The 19,599-nt window shown below is 55.5% G+C and overlaps 1 protein-coding gene across 1 annotated transcript in view; it reads left to right on the top strand.

The window, feature by feature from the left end:
- Positions 1 to 7,613, top strand: part of LOC128060411 (FXYD domain-containing ion transport regulator 6-like) — a 52,980-nt gene extending 45,367 nt beyond the window's left edge. The window contains exons 7-10 of the mRNA XM_052652813.1: positions 5,498 to 5,542; positions 5,724 to 5,798; positions 7,394 to 7,430; positions 7,589 to 7,613. Of these exons, the coding sequence (XP_052508773.1) occupies positions 5,498 to 5,542; positions 5,724 to 5,798; positions 7,394 to 7,430; positions 7,589 to 7,613 (182 nt within the window). The remainder of the gene's footprint in view (positions 1 to 5,497; positions 5,543 to 5,723; positions 5,799 to 7,393; positions 7,431 to 7,588) is intronic.
- The last annotated feature ends 11,986 nt before the right edge of the window (positions 7,614 to 19,599 follow it).

Genomic DNA, 19,599 nt, shown 5'->3' with positions numbered 1-19,599 from the left:
CCCAGTGGCCAGAGAACAGGCCTCGCTGAGCCGGGGTGAGTGAGGGGACACTGCTTGCCCGCCGGTTCCCCCGAGTGGCTCCTGGCTCCAGCTGGGAGACGGGCCCTCCCACTAAAAGTGCTGTCTTCTGGCCGCCCCCACCCTGCGGCACCAACAGGCATCCCTCCGGGGTCTCGTGAAGCTGCTGGTGTCCTCAGACAGACAGGCAGGTCTGACCTCACAGCCTGAGCTCAGACCCTGCGGTCCAAGCAAGGGGTCCCAGCCGAGGAAGCCCAGGTTCCTCACCCGCTCCTCCTTGCAGCCCCAGCTGCTCCCCATCTCTGCCCGGCTCCTGGGAGACACGGGAGGCGGCTGACGGCACCCTGGGCCCAGCGCCATGGCCAGCAAGCACTCCCTCCCACCCGGGGCAGCCTCCAAGGGGCTGCCCACTGTCCTGTCCAGTCTTGGGGGACTCTGGGCTCCAGAACAGGCCCTTGAGGATGCATACATCAGGGCCAAGGCCAGCTGAGCTGGAGGAAGAAGGTGTCACTGGGGAAAGGTTTGGGGGGACCCCTGTGTGCCCTGAGTGTCTCTCTCAGATGCCCCTAGCCCAGGGACAGGGGAAGATCGGGGACTCTGATTCCACGGGCTGAGGCCCTGGCCAGGGACTTCCTGGCTCCTGGTGACCTTTGCAGACGCCCCAGGCTACACGGAGGCATCTCACCCCAGTGTGGGGGCTGCGGTTTGTTTGTGGACACTCACAGCTCCCCCCCTTTCTCAGGTGCTCTTGGAGGTCAGAGAATCTGCCCCCTTCTCACGTGGAGCCCAGCCCAGCCCGGCCCAGCAGGCAGGCACGAGCTGAGGGCTCCGTTGCCAGCCCCTCCTCCCTGCCTTTGTCTCTTCCTGCCCGTGGGCTCAGCTGGGCTGTGGAGAGAGGGAGGCCGACTCTTCGCATTCAGGCCCTGGGTCACTAGCACCTCACGACTCTCTCATCCTCTGAAGACACAGCCAGCAGCTCCTGCTATGGACAGGTGGTACCTGGGTGAGTGCCCTGAACTCCGTCCCCGCCCCCATCCCCCACTGTCCTGGATTCTGACACAAGTGTCTACCCCATCACTTTCAAGAGCACCCCCAGCTCCCCAGGAGTATAGGGAAAGCAGCAATGGTGAGAGGCAAGATTTCTAAACGAGGGCACCTCCTTCTGGGGGCCTGGGTGTGCTGTGATCTCTGCCCCCAGCATCTCAGCTGTCAAGAGCTGGGAAGGCAACTTGTCCCACAGCCCTCATTCTCTGATAGTCATCTGTCTGTCCAGCTGTAGGAACTCTGAAGCCAGACTGCTAGGTTCAGAGGTTGGTTCTCCCACTTTCCACCCACCTGACCTCTGGGAAGTTATTGAACTTCTCTGTGCCTTCATCTACAAAATGGGGATGATAATAATGCCTTCCCTCCCTCATCAAGTTGCTGTGATGATTAAATGAGTTGGTTTTTATAAAGTCTTTAGGACAGTGTCATGCACACACAGTTAAAAATGTAACTATTGTAGATGTAGCTATTGATTTGCTGTTGTAGCTATTGATTTGCTCCCTATTTCTCTTTTATCTCCTGCCCATCTATCTACCTATTATCTAGCATAACCATTGATCTATGTAGCTATGTATGTAGCTATCTATGAACTTTCCACCTATTTTTATAATCCAGAAAGAATGCACGGTAGCTTACAAAGACAGACAACATGTACTAAGGGAGCAAGATAATATATAATAAGGGGGCATCAGTGTCTGTGTGGAGAGCCCCAGGAGTTTGGGGAGCACAGTCATGGGGGTCTGGCTTTCTAGCCCTGGATTTGTCCCTGACTGGGTGTTTCAGGCAAGTCGCCCAGTCTCCCTGCCTTCAGTCTTCCTGGGCTGTCCACTGGGGATCATGGCACTGCCCGGGCCAGCTCCAGGGGTCCTTGCGGGGGCAATGCCCAGCTCAGTTTCTTTACCCGTGGAATGGGGCAAATGTGGAATCAGCAGGACAGTGCGTGCAAGAGCCTGACACATGCTCAGCGCCTGCCAAATGTCAGCTCGGTTGTGTTTTCATGAATTTCCATCACTTGGCCTTGGAAGCCGAAGAGATGAATGGGTGTCTCAGCTTCTGGTCTGCAGGCCGTGACAGTCTGTCTTTCCATCTCACCCCCATGTTCATTTTGCTGGAAAGTGGGTGGCTTTCTTGGTGTGACAGTGTATAACAGTTAACAATAATAACACTTACTGTGTACCAGGCCCCCCACCATGCCCTTCACTGCATTATCTCACTTTCTCCTCACAATAACCCATTTTATAGATGAGGAAACTGAGGCATATAGAGATTAAATAACTTGACTGGGGCTACATGCTTAGCAAGTGGAGGAGCCAGGAAGTGAACTCAAACCTTGATCCCCTGTCACTGCTCCAAGAGGATTAATAGATGGAGTCCTTTTGAAGGACTAACCGGCCCTTGGTGGACAATGACCTCTAACCTGGCCTTTTAGCTGCAGTTGAGCATCAGCCTCTTCTGGAAGCCAATCTGATTGATTAGAACTCAGCCAGGAGTATGAGCATCCATGGAGGACCTAGCACCGGGGCCCCTAACGTGAACAGGGCCACAGTAGAGGGAGAAGGAGTCCCTGCCTCCCAAAACAAGGGCCTGGCTGTCAGTTTTCACCTTGCCTCTCACCAGCTGTGTGCCCTTGAACCAGGGCCATAGCCTCTCTGTGCCTCAGATGCCTCATATATAAAATGGGGAAATGACACAAAGCACCAGGGAATAACAGTTAGAAACTTAAAAGCAAGGCGTTCTCTCCGTGGTCTGGCTTGGCCCCTTCCCAGAGGAGCCTGTGGTGTAACGTGGGGACTGGCATGGAAGCTGGGCTTCGTGGCTGGAGAAGGACGTGCCAGAGGCTGCGGGGCAGAGGGCTTAGTGAAGGATGACTGGAGCCCTTCTGACCGAGGTGTGAGCTGTTAGATGTGGCCTGGATGGAGGAAAAAGGTACAAAGGAAAGGGTGTTCCCGGGCATGAAAGCCTGGAAGCGTGCACAGTGCACCGGGGGCGGGGCGGGGGCTCGAGTGGGTTGAGGGGCCAGGCACCCTGGGACCACCTCAAGAAAGCCCCGAATGCCAGGCTCCAGCCGCACCAGCAGCCTGCACAGTGGTGGGAGATGTGGGTGGCTGCTAGGGTCGAGGGCCTCCGTGGGACCCCCGACCTTGTCCCCCACAAGCTGTAGTACACGCTGAATGCATTTCAAAACCCCCGCTTCCCTACTGTCACGGCCCCAGCTGTGACTTCTCCACCTGGCGGGTGGACTCCGTGGCTCTTCTCTCTGGAAATTTCCTTTGGGAGGGTTGGAAAGACGGCCAGCTCCTCCCTGCCCCCGCTGCCCCTGCACCACCTCACGCCTCAGCGGGAGCCCCACTGTCCACACCCGGGCTTTTCTTGTGACCAGGGTAAATATTACCTGGCACTGTTAATGTTTAATGCCCCCACCCCATCTCTGGCCACCCCACAGCCGGCCAGTCTCCCCAAAGCAGAGGCCACGGGAAGAGGGCAGTGGGCACGGGCCTGGTCTGTGGGGGAAATGGCAGAGTTGACAGATGACGGTGAGTGCATGTGTGTGCGTGTGTGTGTGCATGCGTGTATGTGAAGCAGGAGGTGCTTGGACCATCTTTGGAGGGTGAACAGGACCCCCTCTTCCGTCTCCGGGCATCCCTACCTTCCAGAGCACCCAGCACCCCTCTCTCATACCGTGCGTGCCAGCCAGCCTCCTCTCTAAGAAAATCTGCTTTTAAAAGAGGATCCCACCTTAACGCCAAAGCAATCTAGCTTGAATGGTGGAAAATGGGTGCCAAGTAGGAGGTTCTGGGGCGTGAGGGGTGGTGAGTATGCATCTTCTGGACTAAACCGAGAACAGGAGGTGGATGGGGGTGAGGCGGGGCAGCAGTGGGCCCCCCAGTCAGCCTTCTCAGCCTGGCTTTAGGGCGAGAGCCCCCAGGTTCAGGACACATGCCTAGAAGGCATCCTGTGAACAAGGGCGATCAGGTCTGGAATCTCCTGGGCCCGCTGTGGACTGTGGTGGTCTTTGAGCCAGATCTAGAAAAGCTGAGGTCTTTGGGTGGGGTGGGCTCTCCCAGTGGCTCAAGACGAGGTGGTCAGGAAGGAGGCAGTTTCCTGGAGCAGCAAGGGGAGTGGTTAGTCCCATCATGGCTCTGACACTAACGCCCGTGTGACCTTGAACAAGACTTGAACTGAAACTGGGAGACAACCTCAGAGGCCTTCTGCATGGGGACAGGTGCCTGGGGCTCCCTCAGGCCCTTCAGTGGACCCCTCCTAACCCAAACTCTCCTGGCCCAGGGCGTGAGCTGGGCTCACCGGACCCCACTGCCCAGGGCCCAGTCCAGCACAGCCTGGGAGGTGAGGCCTGGCACGTTCCTTTGACCTTGGGCACTGCTTCCCTAGTGCCAAGAAGGGGCTCAAGCAGGGCAGAGAAGAGGGGCCACCACCAGACATGGCAGAAAAGCTCTGGCCGGGTGCCCTCCAGCTGCCCCCCAGCTGCCCTCCAGCTGCCCTCCAGCAAGTGCGCTCAGCTTACAGGGCAGAAGGGCAGAGCCATGACCTCTGCTGGGGGCTGCAGACTGCCTGGGACCACCCGTCTTGAAATGTCTCCTTCCTCCTGACCATGTGACAGGCAGCACAGCAAAGGGGTGAAGCACCTTGACTGTTAACAACCAATGGCCTGGGTCATTCCCAGCTCTGCCCTTCTCTAGCTGTGTGCCTGAGTGAGTTGCTTAACCCCCCTGTGCCTCCATTGTCTCATGGATGATACTGGAAGACTATTAATGCCTCACAGGATTGTTACGACGGTTAAATGAGCTACTGCTTCGTTAGCCTCAGTCTGCCGCATGCCAATATACTGTTTCTGAAATAAATTTGCTTTCCCCTAAGGATAGCAGTGTAGGATACAAGGATCTAGAAACAGGGGTCCAAGACTCATTTCTGCCTCCAACTTTTACCGGAACTTTAGAGAAGTCTTCAGACTGGGCCTTGGTTTCCTCCTGTTCGGTGAACGTTAAGGTTCTATTTATTTATTCATTGGTTCACTTCACAAATATTCGCCAAGTATTGGTTGCCCCAAAAGTTTGTTTGGATTTTTCTGTAAGATGTTATGCAAAAACCCAATACCTTGTGGCTGATTAGTCATATGGAGAGAGGTTGCTGCTGAGGCTTATGGAAGATGCTTCTGTAGCCTCCCAGAAATGCTAGCCCCACCCCACCCCCAGGCACCGTGGGTCCTTACTTTGGAGGCTCAGTGGTGGGTCCCAAGCCGACCGTCAGGAGCCACCGAGGGCAGATGGTGTCACCCGCAGTGGCATAACCAGCCCCTGCTCCTGGGATGTCCCTCCAGCAGCTTCCCCTGGCCCCCCTGAACCTCTGGGGGTGCTGGGACTACAAGCACGGGAGTCCCCGTGTTTCTGTGGCTCACTCCAGCCCCCACTGGCTCTCTTCTCAGGTGGAAGCCCCAAGGAGAACGAGGACCCATTCTACTACGGTGAGTCTGGCGGGCCCCTCCTCCCACCCTTCCTGAGTGACCCCCCCCCCCAACCACGCATCCACAGTTCCTGGCCTCTCCCAGCCCTGGGTCATGTGCCCCATCTTCCCGAGTTATTACTGTGGGGCTGGGGGAAGGGTCTGGGTCACCCATCCCACCTCCCCGCCCGGTCCTTCCCCAGACTACGAGACCGTCCGCAATGGGGGCCTGATCTTCGCCGCCCTGGCCTTCATCGTGGGGCTCGTCATCATCCTCAGTAAGTGGGGCCGTCCTGTATAAGGGGGTGCTGAGGTGGGCACAGCTCCTCAAAGCCGCTGAGCTCACTGGCTTCCCGGGTGGGGAGGGGAGAGCCTCTCAACCCCTTCCCGGGCGCCCTCGCCTCTCCCACGGGGGATGTGAGAACGGACAGACACCCTGATGCAGAGGGGGGCTGTTGGTCCGCAGACCACCCAGGAGATGCCCTTTTCCTCGAGTGCGCCCTCTAGTGGACCCAAGGGGTGCCGCTGAGATGGGGAACCGGCTCCTGCTGGCCCCGGGAGGCTTCAGTGCCCTTGGGGCAGGGGAAGGGAGGGAACCAGCCTCCACTGGACGCTCCCTCCCCCAGAACTGAGCGCTTTCTTGGCCCGTTTAATCCTCTCGGCAAACTGAGGGATGGCCGCCACTGTCGCCACTTTCCAAATGAGAAAACCAGACCCGCAGTGGTAGGTGCAGCAGCCTGCCTGAGGTGCCGCAGCCAGATCGGAAACAGTGGGTTCCAAAGCACCTCACCCCCACCCCGGCCTGCTGCAGGAAGGCAAGCACCCCTGGCAGCCCGAGGCCTTAGGCTCCCTGCTGGATTACCGTGGATCCCTTATTCCCCGGGCCTTAGTTTGTTCATCTGTTAAATGGGGATGATCCCTCTTGTCTCTCAAGGTTAGGGCTGGCAGTCAAAGACGCGACAGCCAAGGGAGCAGTGTAGGTGTGGGGGGTTCTAGGGGAGAGAAAGCGCCTTGCCTTACCCCGGCCCCAAAGGCACACAGCAGGGGCTTAATAAGTGCTTGGCGACTGGTGCAACCAGAAGACAAATACTCAGAAACACGCCGGTGGAAAGAAGATGCGGAATGTAGCACATCCACTTCCAAGTCCTGGGATTCTAAAGGGCGTGTTAGATGGTGCCCCCCACCCCCAACCTGATGCCTCCAATCTGCAGACAGGGCCAGCCTCCCCGATTCCCCTGGCGGTTCCCTGAGGGCCCCGCTGTGGTGTGGCTGAGCTCGCGGTGGCGGAGGCGGATGGGCGTGAGCAAGGGCCTTTGCCCTGGACTTCCTGCCGTTCTTCTCGAGCAGCGTCCACATGCCCAGTGGGGCGTGGGGTGGGGCATGCTGTGACGGCTCCGTCTCAGCACCATTCCCATCGCGCTCATAGTCCGCCACGGACTTCCCTGTAGCTCAAACGGCAAAGAATCTGCCTGCAATGCAGGAGACTAGGGTTCAATCCCCGGGTCGGGAAGATCCTCTAGAGAAGGAAATGGCAACCCACTCCAGTACTCTTGCCTGGAGAATTCCACGGACAGAGAAGGCGGGCTACAGTCTGAGGGGTCGCGAAGAGTTGGACACGCCTGAGTGAGCAACACAGACACACACAGAGTCCACCATGGAGCCGCCGCCACAATAATCTTTGTTGACTGCCCAGCTGGCTGACTTGGACTTCTGAACGCTTATGGTCCAGCCATATATAGAGACAGGCAGCTGTGGCCTCTGAGGCGGACACGGAGCAGCGCTGGCAGGAGAGGGGGAAGGAGGGGCTACGGAGCTGAGGCCTCCAGGGTACAGAGGGTCTCCTTGGCAAACTAACCTCGTTTCTCTCTTTAAGGCAAAAGATTCCGCTGCGGGGCCAAGAAGCAGCACCGGTGAGTGCCGGCCGGGGTGACTGATGGAGGCGGGAGGGGCCGGTGGAGGGTTTGGTCTCTCAGGCTGGTGAGGAGGGTCCCCAACCTCAGGGCGCCCTGAATCCCGGCCCCCTCCACCCCACTACCGTTTCTTACCTGTCTGCTTTCCTCCATCCCAGGCAAATTCCTGAAGATGGGCTCTGAGGAGAGGTAGGTTTGCGAGGAGCGGGCAATGGCTCTGGATAATAAGGAGAAGCTAAGGACTCAGGGTCTTTCATCCATCAGGCAGGTCTCTGTCACCCTCGTGTGGTTCTTTTCCTTGCTGGTTTTAAAAAATTTTATTAGAGTATAATTGCTTTACAATATGTTAGTTTCTGTACAGCCGTGAGTATACATATATCCCCCCGACCTCTTGAGACTCCCTCCCACGCCCACCCCCATCCCACCCCTCCAGTTCATCTCGGAGCATCGCGCTGAGCTCCCAGTGCTCCGCAGCAGCTTCCTGCTGTCCATCTGCTTTGCACATGGTCCTGCGTATATGTCAACCCTACTCTCTCAGCCCGTCCCACCTGCTCCATCCCACTTGCGTCCACGTATCTGTTCTATGTTCCCACCTTTTAAAAATAATGGCACACACACACACACACACACACACACACACACACACACACACAAACAGAAAAAAAAATGCCGTAGTATGTGTGACCAAGGGAGGCTGCAGAGATGCGCCAGAGGAAGGTAAGGGATGAAATGGAAGCCCCAGCCTCTGCAGCCCTGCTCACAGCCCCCATCCTGCCTTTCTCTTTGCAGAGCCAGCCGTGCCCACCCTTGCACCGGGGCTGCTTGGAAGTCTTCCCTGAGCTGTAGACCTCTGTCCCAGCACTGCCAGGCCCTCGGGCTGAAGGAAGCTTCGGGCTCCACGTGATGCCCTGGGTGGGCTTCACCTCCTTCTGCCCCGTGTTAATAATAAAGCCGGCCTCGGAGACGGCTCCTTCCCTGGCCTCCTCCCTCGCTCCTTCTCTCCTGTAACTGCCACCATCCCCTCCTCCAAGCTGGAGTCAATACAGCCTGGTCTCTGGCTTTTTGCTTATTCGCTCACGTGCCCGTGCCTGTGAAAGTGCCATCATCTCCAGGCCTCTCCTCACCCCCCAAATTGCTGAGAGCCTCTGGGACAGAGGACTCAGCCTGCCTTCCAAATGCCAGGCAAAGAGAAAGCCGGCCGAAGGTCACAGGCTCAAAGCCCTTGGGTCGCCCGGGGCCCTGGGTGTGGCTGTAGGATCTCTCCAGTGGGAGTCAAGGCGGCCCTGCCCTGGGCAGCCCGTGTTTTAGTTGTTTGTGGGCATGTTATGTGCTCTGCCCACATTTCCCCAAGTGCACCGGAGTGCCAGGATGGGTGGGTCTAGGGATCTTGGTCAGGGGCGTCCTCGGCACATGCTCTCTCCCCATCCCTCACCCCCAACTGTGGTGCCAAGCTCCAGCCATGCCCTTTCCACTCTTGGGGCCAGGGGGCCTCAAGTTTGACCTAATCTTATCCACCTCTTTCAGTGCTGGCTTGGTTAATTTCAGGGCCAGAGGCCAGAGAGTGGACAGTGAGGGTGGGGCCTCTGTAAACTTTCCCCCAGCGCCCTGTCACCTTTCCCCCAGCCCCTTGTCCATGCTGGTAGGCCTCCACCCTACTTCAACCTGAGATGGTGTCAGGCTGGCCCTCCCACCAGCCCCTGGCTTCCTGATGCCCGCGGCCCCCAGACAGCACAGCACACTGCCCGCCTCGGGCACTTTCTGCCCTCTGGAAGGAGCCCATCTCCCCTTTCCTTCCCCTCCCTCTGTGAGAGGGGAGAGGCTGCTCTGAGGCTGGATGGGACGGTGGGATCATGGCACCACCCAGTGTCCATTTCCTCATCTGAGCTTTTGAGCATCCAAGGGAAGTGGGGGAGATTGGACCGGGAAACCAAGACAACAGCAAGTCAGCAGAGTTTGAAATGAACAAGCAGGGCACTGGAGGCGGTGTAGGCCGCACTCGGCTTGAGAATTCAGTTCTCTGTCTTAATCCACTGTCCCCAGGACCACCAGCCCTCACAGATTCACAGAAGGCTTTGGCACCGAAGGCCTGTAGGGAGCAAAATAGACAATCCTTAATTTTCAGAAAGAGAAACTGAGGTCCTGAGAAAGGCAGCGACTTGTCCAGGTGACACAGCCAGCTGGTGTCAGAGCCAGAGCGACAACCCAGGTCTCTGGGTCCATTTCAGAGTCCTTCTCATTGACCCCGTGGGTTGGGAGGAGACACTCCAGTGAGACACAGACTGGAAAACTTGGCTCTTGCAACTCAGGGCCAAGGTCTTTGTGACATCCTCCTCTGAATGTGGGCTAACGGTTGACAAATAAAACCTGACAGGCCAACCCCCTAAATAGAATTCAGGATTTCCAAGACACTGGAGCTGTCCACAACAGTGGGAGAAATGAACGGGATGGGGCAGGTCCAGCCATGGGGGATTTCAGGGAGGGGGCACTCCTGAAATTTCTTGGACGTAGCAGCAAGGCAAACAGGAAGAAGGGTATTCCAGGCCTGCGGCTCACCTGAGGAGAAGGGCTATGAAGGAGTCGTTTTTCTAGAAGGTTCTGTACACAGGCCCCGAGCCTGCCGACCCAGCTGCCTTGGAGGGGGCTGGTCCTGGGTGAGTCACTTCAGCCTCTAACCTCCGCTGTAAGCCCTCCATCCCCGTGAACCGTGAGGCTTCCCTGGATCCCAGGCTGTCACCCTGGAGCACCTGGGGTGCTGTGCAAACTACCCAGTGTCCCCTCCAGAACTGTCAAATATTAACCTTGGGGTGGGCCCATGCCAGCTGTTACTTAACCAGCTCCCAGGAGAGCAGCCGCTGCTGAAAGCCACGGATCCAGGTAACCTTCACTGTCCTCATGAACACTCTCCCCCTCCCTCTCCATGAACGTCACAAGGACTGGGAGCTACTGAACTTTCACTTCACTTTGGGATTTTCCACAATTCATACACAAATTAAGTCACGAATAAACACCAAGACTGGGACGTGATTGAATGAATTACTTTTAATCACACAAGAGAGACAAAAACAGCCTTAGTCTGAGGGGATGCAATTCGGTTTGTCACCACCAGAGGGAGGATGTGTCTTACCCCGAATCCTATTCAAACGGCGTTTTCAACTCAGTCTAAGGGCTGAGAGAACAGGGAGACAGAGGATGAGGTGGCTGGATGGCATCACCGACTTGACGGTCGTGAGTTTGAGCAAACTCTGGGAGATGGTAAAGGATAGGGAAGCCTGGCAAGCTGCAGTCTATGGGGTCACAAAGAGTTGAACACGAAGGAGCGACTGAACAAAGGGCTGGGCGTTCTTTGCTGGAAGAGGCCTCCGGGTCTACCCGGTGCCCTGGGTTATTTCCATTCTGTGTGCACACCCCTCTGGTGTAATTTGCCCTTCTCTGGGGTCTTGAGCCCTCATTCCTCCTGGAAGGTAGAGACCCTCTGTGCCCTCCCGGACTCCTCGGCTTGGGGTAGTTATGTAGCCTCTAACCACATACTTTGATTTAATCAGTATCATGAGCAGGACCTGGAGAGAGGCAAGCAAGAAAGGGGAGTCCCCAAGAGCCCACTCTGAGCATCCCCACTGGCCCCAACCTGTCCTAGGGGGTGGGTTCCCAGGGCCGATAGGGATGGGATGGGGCTGGGGGTGCTGAGCTGAAGAGGGGTCCAGGGCAGAGGGGGCTGTTGAGGCTCCCCCCCACCCAGGCCCTCCTCCCACTCACCCCTGCTGGAGAGATTAATGGCCTCCCTGTTGATCCTCGGCTCTAGGCAGCTGAGGTCTGAACTGCAGTTCAGCAGGGCTCTGCGCGGTGGTGACCTGCTCCTTGCCAGGCGCTCATTCTTCATCATCTGCCTGACAAACCCCTGGGTGGGGGGGGAGGGGGGAGGTGGAGATCAGATGCCAATGCCACAGCCGCCTGGCCTTGTCCTGTCGTCACAGTGAGCCTCTGGCTGGGAAGATGGATCGGCCCGGGCCTTGGAGCCAGGGCCACAGCAGCCACAGGGCCTTGGGAGGGGAATCACGGAGCCAGGGACTGTGCTGAGACAGCCAGGGAGGTGGCCGAGTGACCCAGCCTTAGAAGAAACCCTCAGCTCGGCCTCGGTGTTCCCCGCCCCCACTGGGGACACTCAATATCCTCTGCAGTTGAGTGGCTGAGAGCGTGGGAAGAAAACCTATTTAGAACATGGGACTTTGGGGTCCATGACCTCAGCTTGACTCTGGGGGCCCCGGGGGTGGGGGGCGCCTAGGGAGGTCGCCATAGGAAACCAGGTAGGGGCTTTTCCCCAGGGGTGGATGGGCCTCAGGCCCGGACAGAACTGGAACCACCTGCACCCAGGGTGGTGGCTCCCCAGGCTCTGATACGGTAACTTATTTAGGGGGGAATTTCAGGCTGCCTGCTCTGACCCTACTGACCTCCCACTCTCCCGGAGGCCCCGGGGCACTCCTGGCTGCTGTTGGCCTCTGGAGCTCTTAAACTTGGTTCCTGTTACAAGAAATTCTTGCTGTTGCTTCCCCGAAGGGCTTCCTTGGTATCACCAGGAGGAATTCCCCAGGTGAGGTGGCTGAGGGGAGGTTATAGGAGGGGAAGTTTCAGGCTGGGGCAGCAGTTTGAGGCCCAGAATCTCATCAGCAGCCCAGAGCCGTCCATGTTGGGGATGCTGGTCTCCCTGCCAGCTTTGGCCTCCGCCTCCTGTGTGACCCTGAAACGCCCTCGTCTGTCTCTGGACTTGGCTTTGGAAAAAGCAAACACATGACCAAAATTGCAGGTGTTGACTTCAGAATCAAGGGGCTCTAGGAAGGGGTAAGTGGGACCTGTAGCTGGTCCCCTTGTTACCCCCAGCCCCTAGATGAACAGTGCCCAGGGAGGCTGGGGGTACACACACACACACACACACACACTCACTCCCTCCTAGCAGTTAGAATAGAGGTGCCCAGCAAGTGATGAAGGCAGACAAAAAAGATACACTTGACAAAGAAAAGGAGAGGAGGCCGGCTCGGCCCAGAGCCAGGAGCGTGTTGCATTCTCTCGTGGTCTTTGTTTCCTGAAAGGCCTATCAATCAGTAACAGAGTCCTGCCAAACCCAGCTGCCTGGAGCCGAGTGGCCCCCGCCCTGAAGTAAATAACATTTCAGGTCTCCAGTCCATGGACCATCTGCTCCTGAAGCAGTGAGTCACATCACTGGGGAGCGGCCTCAGCCCTCAGTCGCCCACCCTGAGCAGGATGCGATGGGTCCTGCGGGGTCTCAGCGGCTCCCAGACCCTTCCTGAACCCTGCTCCCAGGGGACCTGTTAGAGATGCTGCGTCTCTTGAGACTCTGACCATTCCTTCATGTCTGTCTGCCTCCGTCTGCAAACCACTTGAGGGTGGGTGCGGCATCTAATGGTTTACCCACCAGCCCCCAGTGCCGCACCCATCAGAGGCGTGTAGCACGCGCTCAGTAAATGCATGTTGACTGAGCTCGTGCCTGGCCGACCAGAAGAACGAATGAGGGATCACTTGTGCCTGCTGCTTCCCAGCTTCTCAGGGGGCAGGGAGAGCTGCTGGGCATTGCAGTCCAGTCAGGAGGCCGGTGGTGTGTCTGTGTGCACCCCTGGAGCCTGAACCAGGAAGGGGCTACTAGGGGCCTGTCCTAGTGACAGCTAGCATTTTGTCCCTGATGACAGTTAAGATCACAGGCTCTGGAATCAACCCGCCTGGATGAGAGCCCTGGCCTGACCAGTTGTGAACTATGGGATGGTGGCTATGTCCCCGCCCACTCCCAATCTCAGTTTCCCCCAGATGGAGAAACAACGTCTGACTTGAGGAGTTTGGGCTCCAGACTGGTCCTCGCTGACCAGTGGCTGCTTTGTTTATACTCTCGAAGATTCTCTCAATGTGGACACCTGGTGCTCCTCAACTCTGCAGGCACCCCAGCCCTTGTCCTTAATGCCTACAGTTCAGTTCAGTTCAGTCGCTCAGTCGTGTCTGACTCTTTGCGACCCCATGAATCGCAGCAGGCCAGTGCATTCTTCTAGGACACTATTCAGGGCCAGGAGGCAGAGGCCCTGAGTCCATGCTCAGCCTGACACCCGGGAGCACGATTTGGGCCACAGTGTGGACATGGCCTGACCCGTCCTGGGAGGCCCCACCTTTGGACCCTCTGCCAGCTTGACTGGGCTCACCAGCTCCCCTGAGATCAGTGGAGGGCGGTCAATGGCTGCTGTATGGGGACCAGGGAGGGTTTGTGGAAAAACTTTCTGGGTGTGTTGGGAGTGTGAGTGTGTGTGAATGTGTGTGCATGCAAGTGTGCCTGTATGTTAGAACTGGGGAGAAGCCAGACAGGCCAGGTGGTGGGTGGCCTGCGTGGACCCAAGAGGCTGTGCCCAGTATCTGGGGCATGGGGAACAGGTGGCTCCACCTTGCCAGCCACTCTCTGGACCACGACCCCTCAGCTGAGCATGAAGGCTGGGTTGGAGGTCACGTTCATCACTCCCAGTGGTTCTTAGAGGACACGCACACAGCTAGGCAGGGAGTGAGCGTGGAGCCCAGCTTCACTGTGAGGCAGTGCTTGGGGTGAGGGGCGGCCATGTGGTGGAGAACCCTAGCCTGCCCCGTCCCTTCTTGTGGCGCTAGGGGGAGGCAGATAACCAGATTCCCCGTGCAGTGGCTGGAAATGGAGGTGTCCACAGGGAACTGGAGACTGACTACAGCGCCAAGACAGTGGTCTGTCCCCTCCAGAGCCACACAGCCGCCAGGGCCCAGGCAGAGGGAAGGGGAGGCGGCTCCTGGGCTTCACACTGCCCTGCCCTCCTCTCCATCTGATGTTTTTCCTCCTCTCAAACCACGCAGTGAAAACAATCAGAGCAGGAATTGCAGCGGAAGAGGCGCGGGGGGTGATGGAGCACAGACTTGGGTCTGGAGCCTGGCTCTGCCACTGACTAGCTGGGCAGCACGGGGCCCGCTCCTTAGTGTCTCTGACCCTCAGTTTTCTCATCTGCAAAATGGGGGTCACAATGCCCAATGCATTAAAGAGATTGAGCGAGATCTTCTGTGTAAACAAGATCGGGGACTTCACTGGTGGCTCAGTGGTAAAGAATCCACCCGTCAATGCAGGAAACATGAATTTGATCCCTGATCTTGGAAGATCCCACGTGTCACAGAGCAACTGAGCTCCTGCACCACAACTATTGAGTCTGTGCTCTAGAGCTTGGGAGGCACAAGCTACTGAAGCCTGTGGACCCTAGAGCCTGTGCTCTGCAACAAGAGAAGCAAGAGCAGTGAGAAGCCCTGGCACCACAGCTAGAGAAAGCCTACCTGCAGCAACAAAGTCCCAGGGCAGCCAAAAATAAAATAAATAAAAATTATATTAAAAAACCAAGATCGGTAAGCCATAAAGCACTACAGAAGTGCAATGTGGGTTTTAATTTCAGTATGAAGCAATATCAATCAAGGTTTTCACTGGGTTGGGTGATTACATGCATTTCAATATAATTCAGCAAAATATGTATTGGATATTTGAATATCAAGTATGTGCCAGGCACCATGTTAGGTATTTTAATAAGCTTAAGTGGAAGTTGTTTATGAAACTGCAGAATGCAAACCCATAGACCTGCCTGCCTGGTGTTTCCTAAATGCCAGTCCTAATACTTGTGCTGAGCAGCTGGGATTCAAGCCCCTGGGAAATGTAGAATACAGATCCCTGCTTCTGCAGTCTTGGATCTGTCTGTCTCTCTGTCTCCATGGTCGTGTGTGTGTGTGTGTGTGTGTGTGTGTGTGTGTGTGTGTGTGGTTGATTAGCTGAATTTAGGAACCACTGATCTAGTTCAGTCTTTGCTGAGCAATGAAATCTGAGCCCCAAAGAGGGAGACACTCTCAGAGGACAGCAATCAGAGGCCAGGCCAGTCCCAGGTCCCCTCGAAGGCTTGTCCTCTGAGGAGGTGCCTCAGCAGAGCGTCTAGAATAGGGAAGCAGAGGACTTGAGCTGGAGTCTCAGCTCTGCATTTAGTGACTGCTTAACCTTTAGCAGGTCACTTGCTTCTTGCAACCTCAATTTCCTCATCTGTAAAATGTGAGTATTGATACCTGTCTCACTGGTGTCTTCCAGGGAGCATGATTTAAAGCCTGCAAAGCTCTACTTTTTAATTCTGGAGAGAGCCAGACCTGACTTTTCCAAGGAGAAATCCCACAGACCGAACTGTCATCCACTTCCCTGAAGTTCAACCAGATCTAATATGGAAAAACAATCCCCTCAATGGAGCAGCAGCTGTCCCACCTCACCCTGCCCCAGTCCAAGGTTTCAGGTGCTAGTCTTTGGGTGACACCTGCTGGCCATGTCAGGTACTGCACAATCCTGTCACCAAACAACCGTGGGGTATATTGTCTCCTTGGACACTCACTGCCACCCCCACGTGATAGGTGTTATGCTCCTATTTTACAGGTGAGGAAAGTGAGTTCCTGCTAGGCACAGTGAATCTCTGATTCCAGGTCCTTTGCTCAGCTCCATCTCTTCCTTACCTCTTGCTCTTAAGACTGAGCAGGGTGGGCAGGAGAGCACCCTAAACCACCTCGAATAGGAACTGGGATTAGGGGCATGGCCTGAGTTGGGGGGCCAGGTCCAGGCTGGTCTAGACTGTTGTCCTAGTGGCAACAACCCCGCCAGGCAGAAGACCTGGTGTTCCCCGTCTCCAGAGAAGCTAGACTGATGGCAGGGGCTGCAGCTGCAGCGAGACCCTCTGAGGAGGCTCAGGGAGGCTGTTTGGCCAGGCTGTGAGCTGAGGGCTTTGGAACAGACCTCTGTGAGCTCAGTTGTTCTGGGCAGTGGCTGGCCTGAAGTGCAGTGTGCGCGCGCGTGTGTGTGTGTATGTGTGGTCTAAGCTACTTCTCACTCAGGACAGCATCAAGTGTAGTGATTGAGAATGAGGATTCAGCCTTATCTCTTAGAGATGCGCACTGGAGGATCTGCAGATGAACTTATATAATGCATGAGATTTGCTTAAAAATATCCTTGCTGATGGGAAGTGAGGGTGGAGGGGGAATACAGATAAGACAAGATTGGCCACGAGTCACCAATTGTTTGCCCTAGAAGATGGGCGCAGGGCAGTTCATTACACTCTTCTCTCTGCTTGTGATACATTTGAAAATGTCCATATTAAAACCTTTCTGAAAACTTGACAACAGAGATACTACTAACCTCCACGAATGGCAATAAAGAGGAAGGAGACCCTGTGGCCAGTCCTGCTCAAGGCTTGGGCCTCTGACACTTACTAGCTGTGTGAATTTCCCTATGTCTCAGTTTCGCTGTCTGTAAAATGGGGATGATCATAATGGTATCAGTCTTACAGGTTGTTTGCAGGGTTAACTGAGATGATGCATCTAAAGTACTTGGCATAGTGCTGGACCATAATCGGGTTTAATGATAATAATCGTTATTAGGAGTCCATGGCTCTGGTTATAATTTGCCAAAAGAAAAAGCTACTTTGGCTGACGCAGACAAACAACTGGCCAATTCAGTTCAGGTTCTGACCAATGAGTCTTGGAAGGCTCAGCCTTAAATTACCTCGTGCCAGGTGTGTGGGTATCTCACGCACCCGTATCTCAGATGGGCAAACACACCCCACAGAGCCAGGTTCATGAAACCCCCACAGGGAATTTGAGATGTCCCAGCTCCTGGTACATCTATTTCTATCCAGCTTTTGCTCTCCAGGCTCTTCCCATCACAAAGCCCACTCACATCCTGCCTTGATTTTTCCTAACCACTCGTTTCTCTGAGCTGAAGCATCTGTCTTCACGGTCTCACTGAATCTCAGCCCTAGGTAGAATCTTAAATGTCTTCTAACTGAACACTGTGGCTGTGAGGACAGAGTGGCAGGCAGGGCTACCCAGCTGACGGGCGGGAGACAGCAGACAATACAACCTGGGTCCTGAATGCCTCGGTAGATGGAGAGCAGGCCTGGGGGTCAGGAGTCCTGCCTGCAAGAGCTGCCACTGACCCTCAGGCCATGTGGCCTGGGTGTTCTTCACCTGCATGGCCACAGTTTCCTCCTCTGTGACACAAGGCGCTCCCAATAGATGGCCTCCAGACCCCTTCCCACTCTGACCTTTAGGGTCAGTGTGCAGACCTCCGCATGCTGACCTCTCTCTGTCTCCTTCCCCTCCGAGTGCCAGCTCACCAGGGTAGAGACCCACCTGGGGGCTTTCAGGGACACTGGGAGCTCCTTGCACAGGGCCAGGCAAAAACTTGCTGAGAGTGCAAATAAGCTGACAACACATGCTTCCTCTGAGTTGAGTGTGAGCAGTGGCCAGTGAAAGGACAGAGATTTCAGACTAGGAGAAATGGGAAACCTCCCCAAATACCACACTTTATCCACAACTTGGAGGTTCCCAATGCCTCCTACAGTGTTTGAATGGTTCTGGGAAGTCCTTGCAATGAAAGAAACCTATTTGCCTTGGTTATGCCAGTGTTTTCCAAGCCTATTTGACCAGAACTCAGTTTTTGCATGTCACCTGTTTCCTGTTCATGAAACTCTTGGGAAATGCAGTATAAGATCATTCTGCCTTGTCAGCTTTCAATGCCATGTGGTCTGAGATTGGGCCTCCCGCTCCTCACGCCTACATTCTCAGCTGAGCCTACGACCCACACTGGACTGGGCTGGGCCTTCAGGGGTTGTTCAGAGTCTTACTGGGGCTTCCCAGGTGGTGCTACTGGTAAAGAACCTGCTTACCAATGCAGGAAATTTAAGAGATACTGGTTTGATCCCTGTGTTGGGAAGATCCCCTGGAGGAAGGTATGGCAACCCACTCCAGTATTCTTGCCTGGAGAATCCGGACAGAGGAGCCTGGAGGGCTACAGTCCACAGGGTCGCACAGAGTCAGACACGACTGAAGTGACTTAGCACACACACACGCAGAGTCTTACCCGGTGTGTGTAAATGATGCCATTTGACCTAGGCAGCATTTCCTCTCCAAACATTCTGCAAAAAGTGTGTCTAGTCATGCCCCGCAACCCCCGATAATCCACACCAGGGTCACCGGGCAGCAGCAGCTCATGGGAAAGAGGTCCAGCATCATTGGTGTGTCAGCCCCAAAGAGCCAGTCAAATCTTGGGCAACAGAGAAGGTCCAATACCTATCTAGGGAGTGTCAATTTCTGTCCTCAGAACTGCTCAGACCTCATGTGGAGTATTGGGGCCATTCTGCTTTTAAGGGAGATGCAGGGATAGTTAGGGGCTTCCCAGGTGGTGCTAGTGGTAAATAATCTGCCTACAATGCAGGAGGCCCAGGAACTGTGGGTTCCATCCCTGGGTCAGAAAGATCCCCTGGAGGAGGGCATGGCAACCCACTCCAATATTCTGGCCTGGAGGATCCCATGGACAGGAGCCTGGAGGGCTACAGTCCATGGGGTCACAAAGAGTCAGACATGACTGAAACGACTTAACTTGCATGCAGGGGTAGTTAGGGAGTTTGGGATGGACATGCACACACTGCTATATTTAAAGTAGATAACCAATAAGGACCCATTATATAGCACAGGGAACTCTGCTAAATGTTACATGGCAGCCTGGAGGGGAGGGGAGCTTGGGGGAGAATGGACACATGCTTATGTTAGGCAGAGGCCCTTTGCTGTCCACCTGAAACTATCACAACACAGTTTGTTAATCGGCTATACCCCAGTACAAAATAAAAAGTTTTTTTTAAAAAAGGAGATGTTTTGAAAGTTGAATATGTGCAAAGGGGAAGACCAGGAGAGGGAAAGTTCTGGAAATTATGCTGGAAAAGGAGAGATGGACAGAACTGTGGTATTTAGCCTGGCAAAAGGAAGGCTTGAGGTGAGGAGGGCACTGTGGAGGCTCTTCTCAAATATTTCCAAGACTGTCATCTGGCTGATCCTTTGAACTCCAGAGGGCTAAGGCAGCGCGGGCCCCATAAAGAAGAGAGTGAGTGTGATCACAGAGGGTAAGGTTAGGATGAACATCTGTGTGTGTAGGGAGCCCCTCGTCCTGGAAGAATTTAACCAGACTGTCAGCACCTGTCTGGTGGTGTAGAGAGAGCATGTGGGTGTGAAGTGGGGCTGCTCAGGGGGGTTCTCAGACACTGCTGGGCCCCTCGCCGAGTCTATGGCTGTTGGGCTGGTACCCTCCACCCTTCTCACCGTTCCCACA

The sequence above is a fragment of the Budorcas taxicolor genome, chromosome 15 (genome assembly GCF_023091745.1).
Source record: "Budorcas taxicolor isolate Tak-1 chromosome 15, Takin1.1, whole genome shotgun sequence".
Classification (NCBI taxonomy): Eukaryota; Metazoa; Chordata; class Mammalia; order Artiodactyla; family Bovidae; genus Budorcas; species Budorcas taxicolor.
Note: the sequence above shows the minus strand (reverse complement) of the source record. Positions and strands in the feature narration are given on the sequence as shown.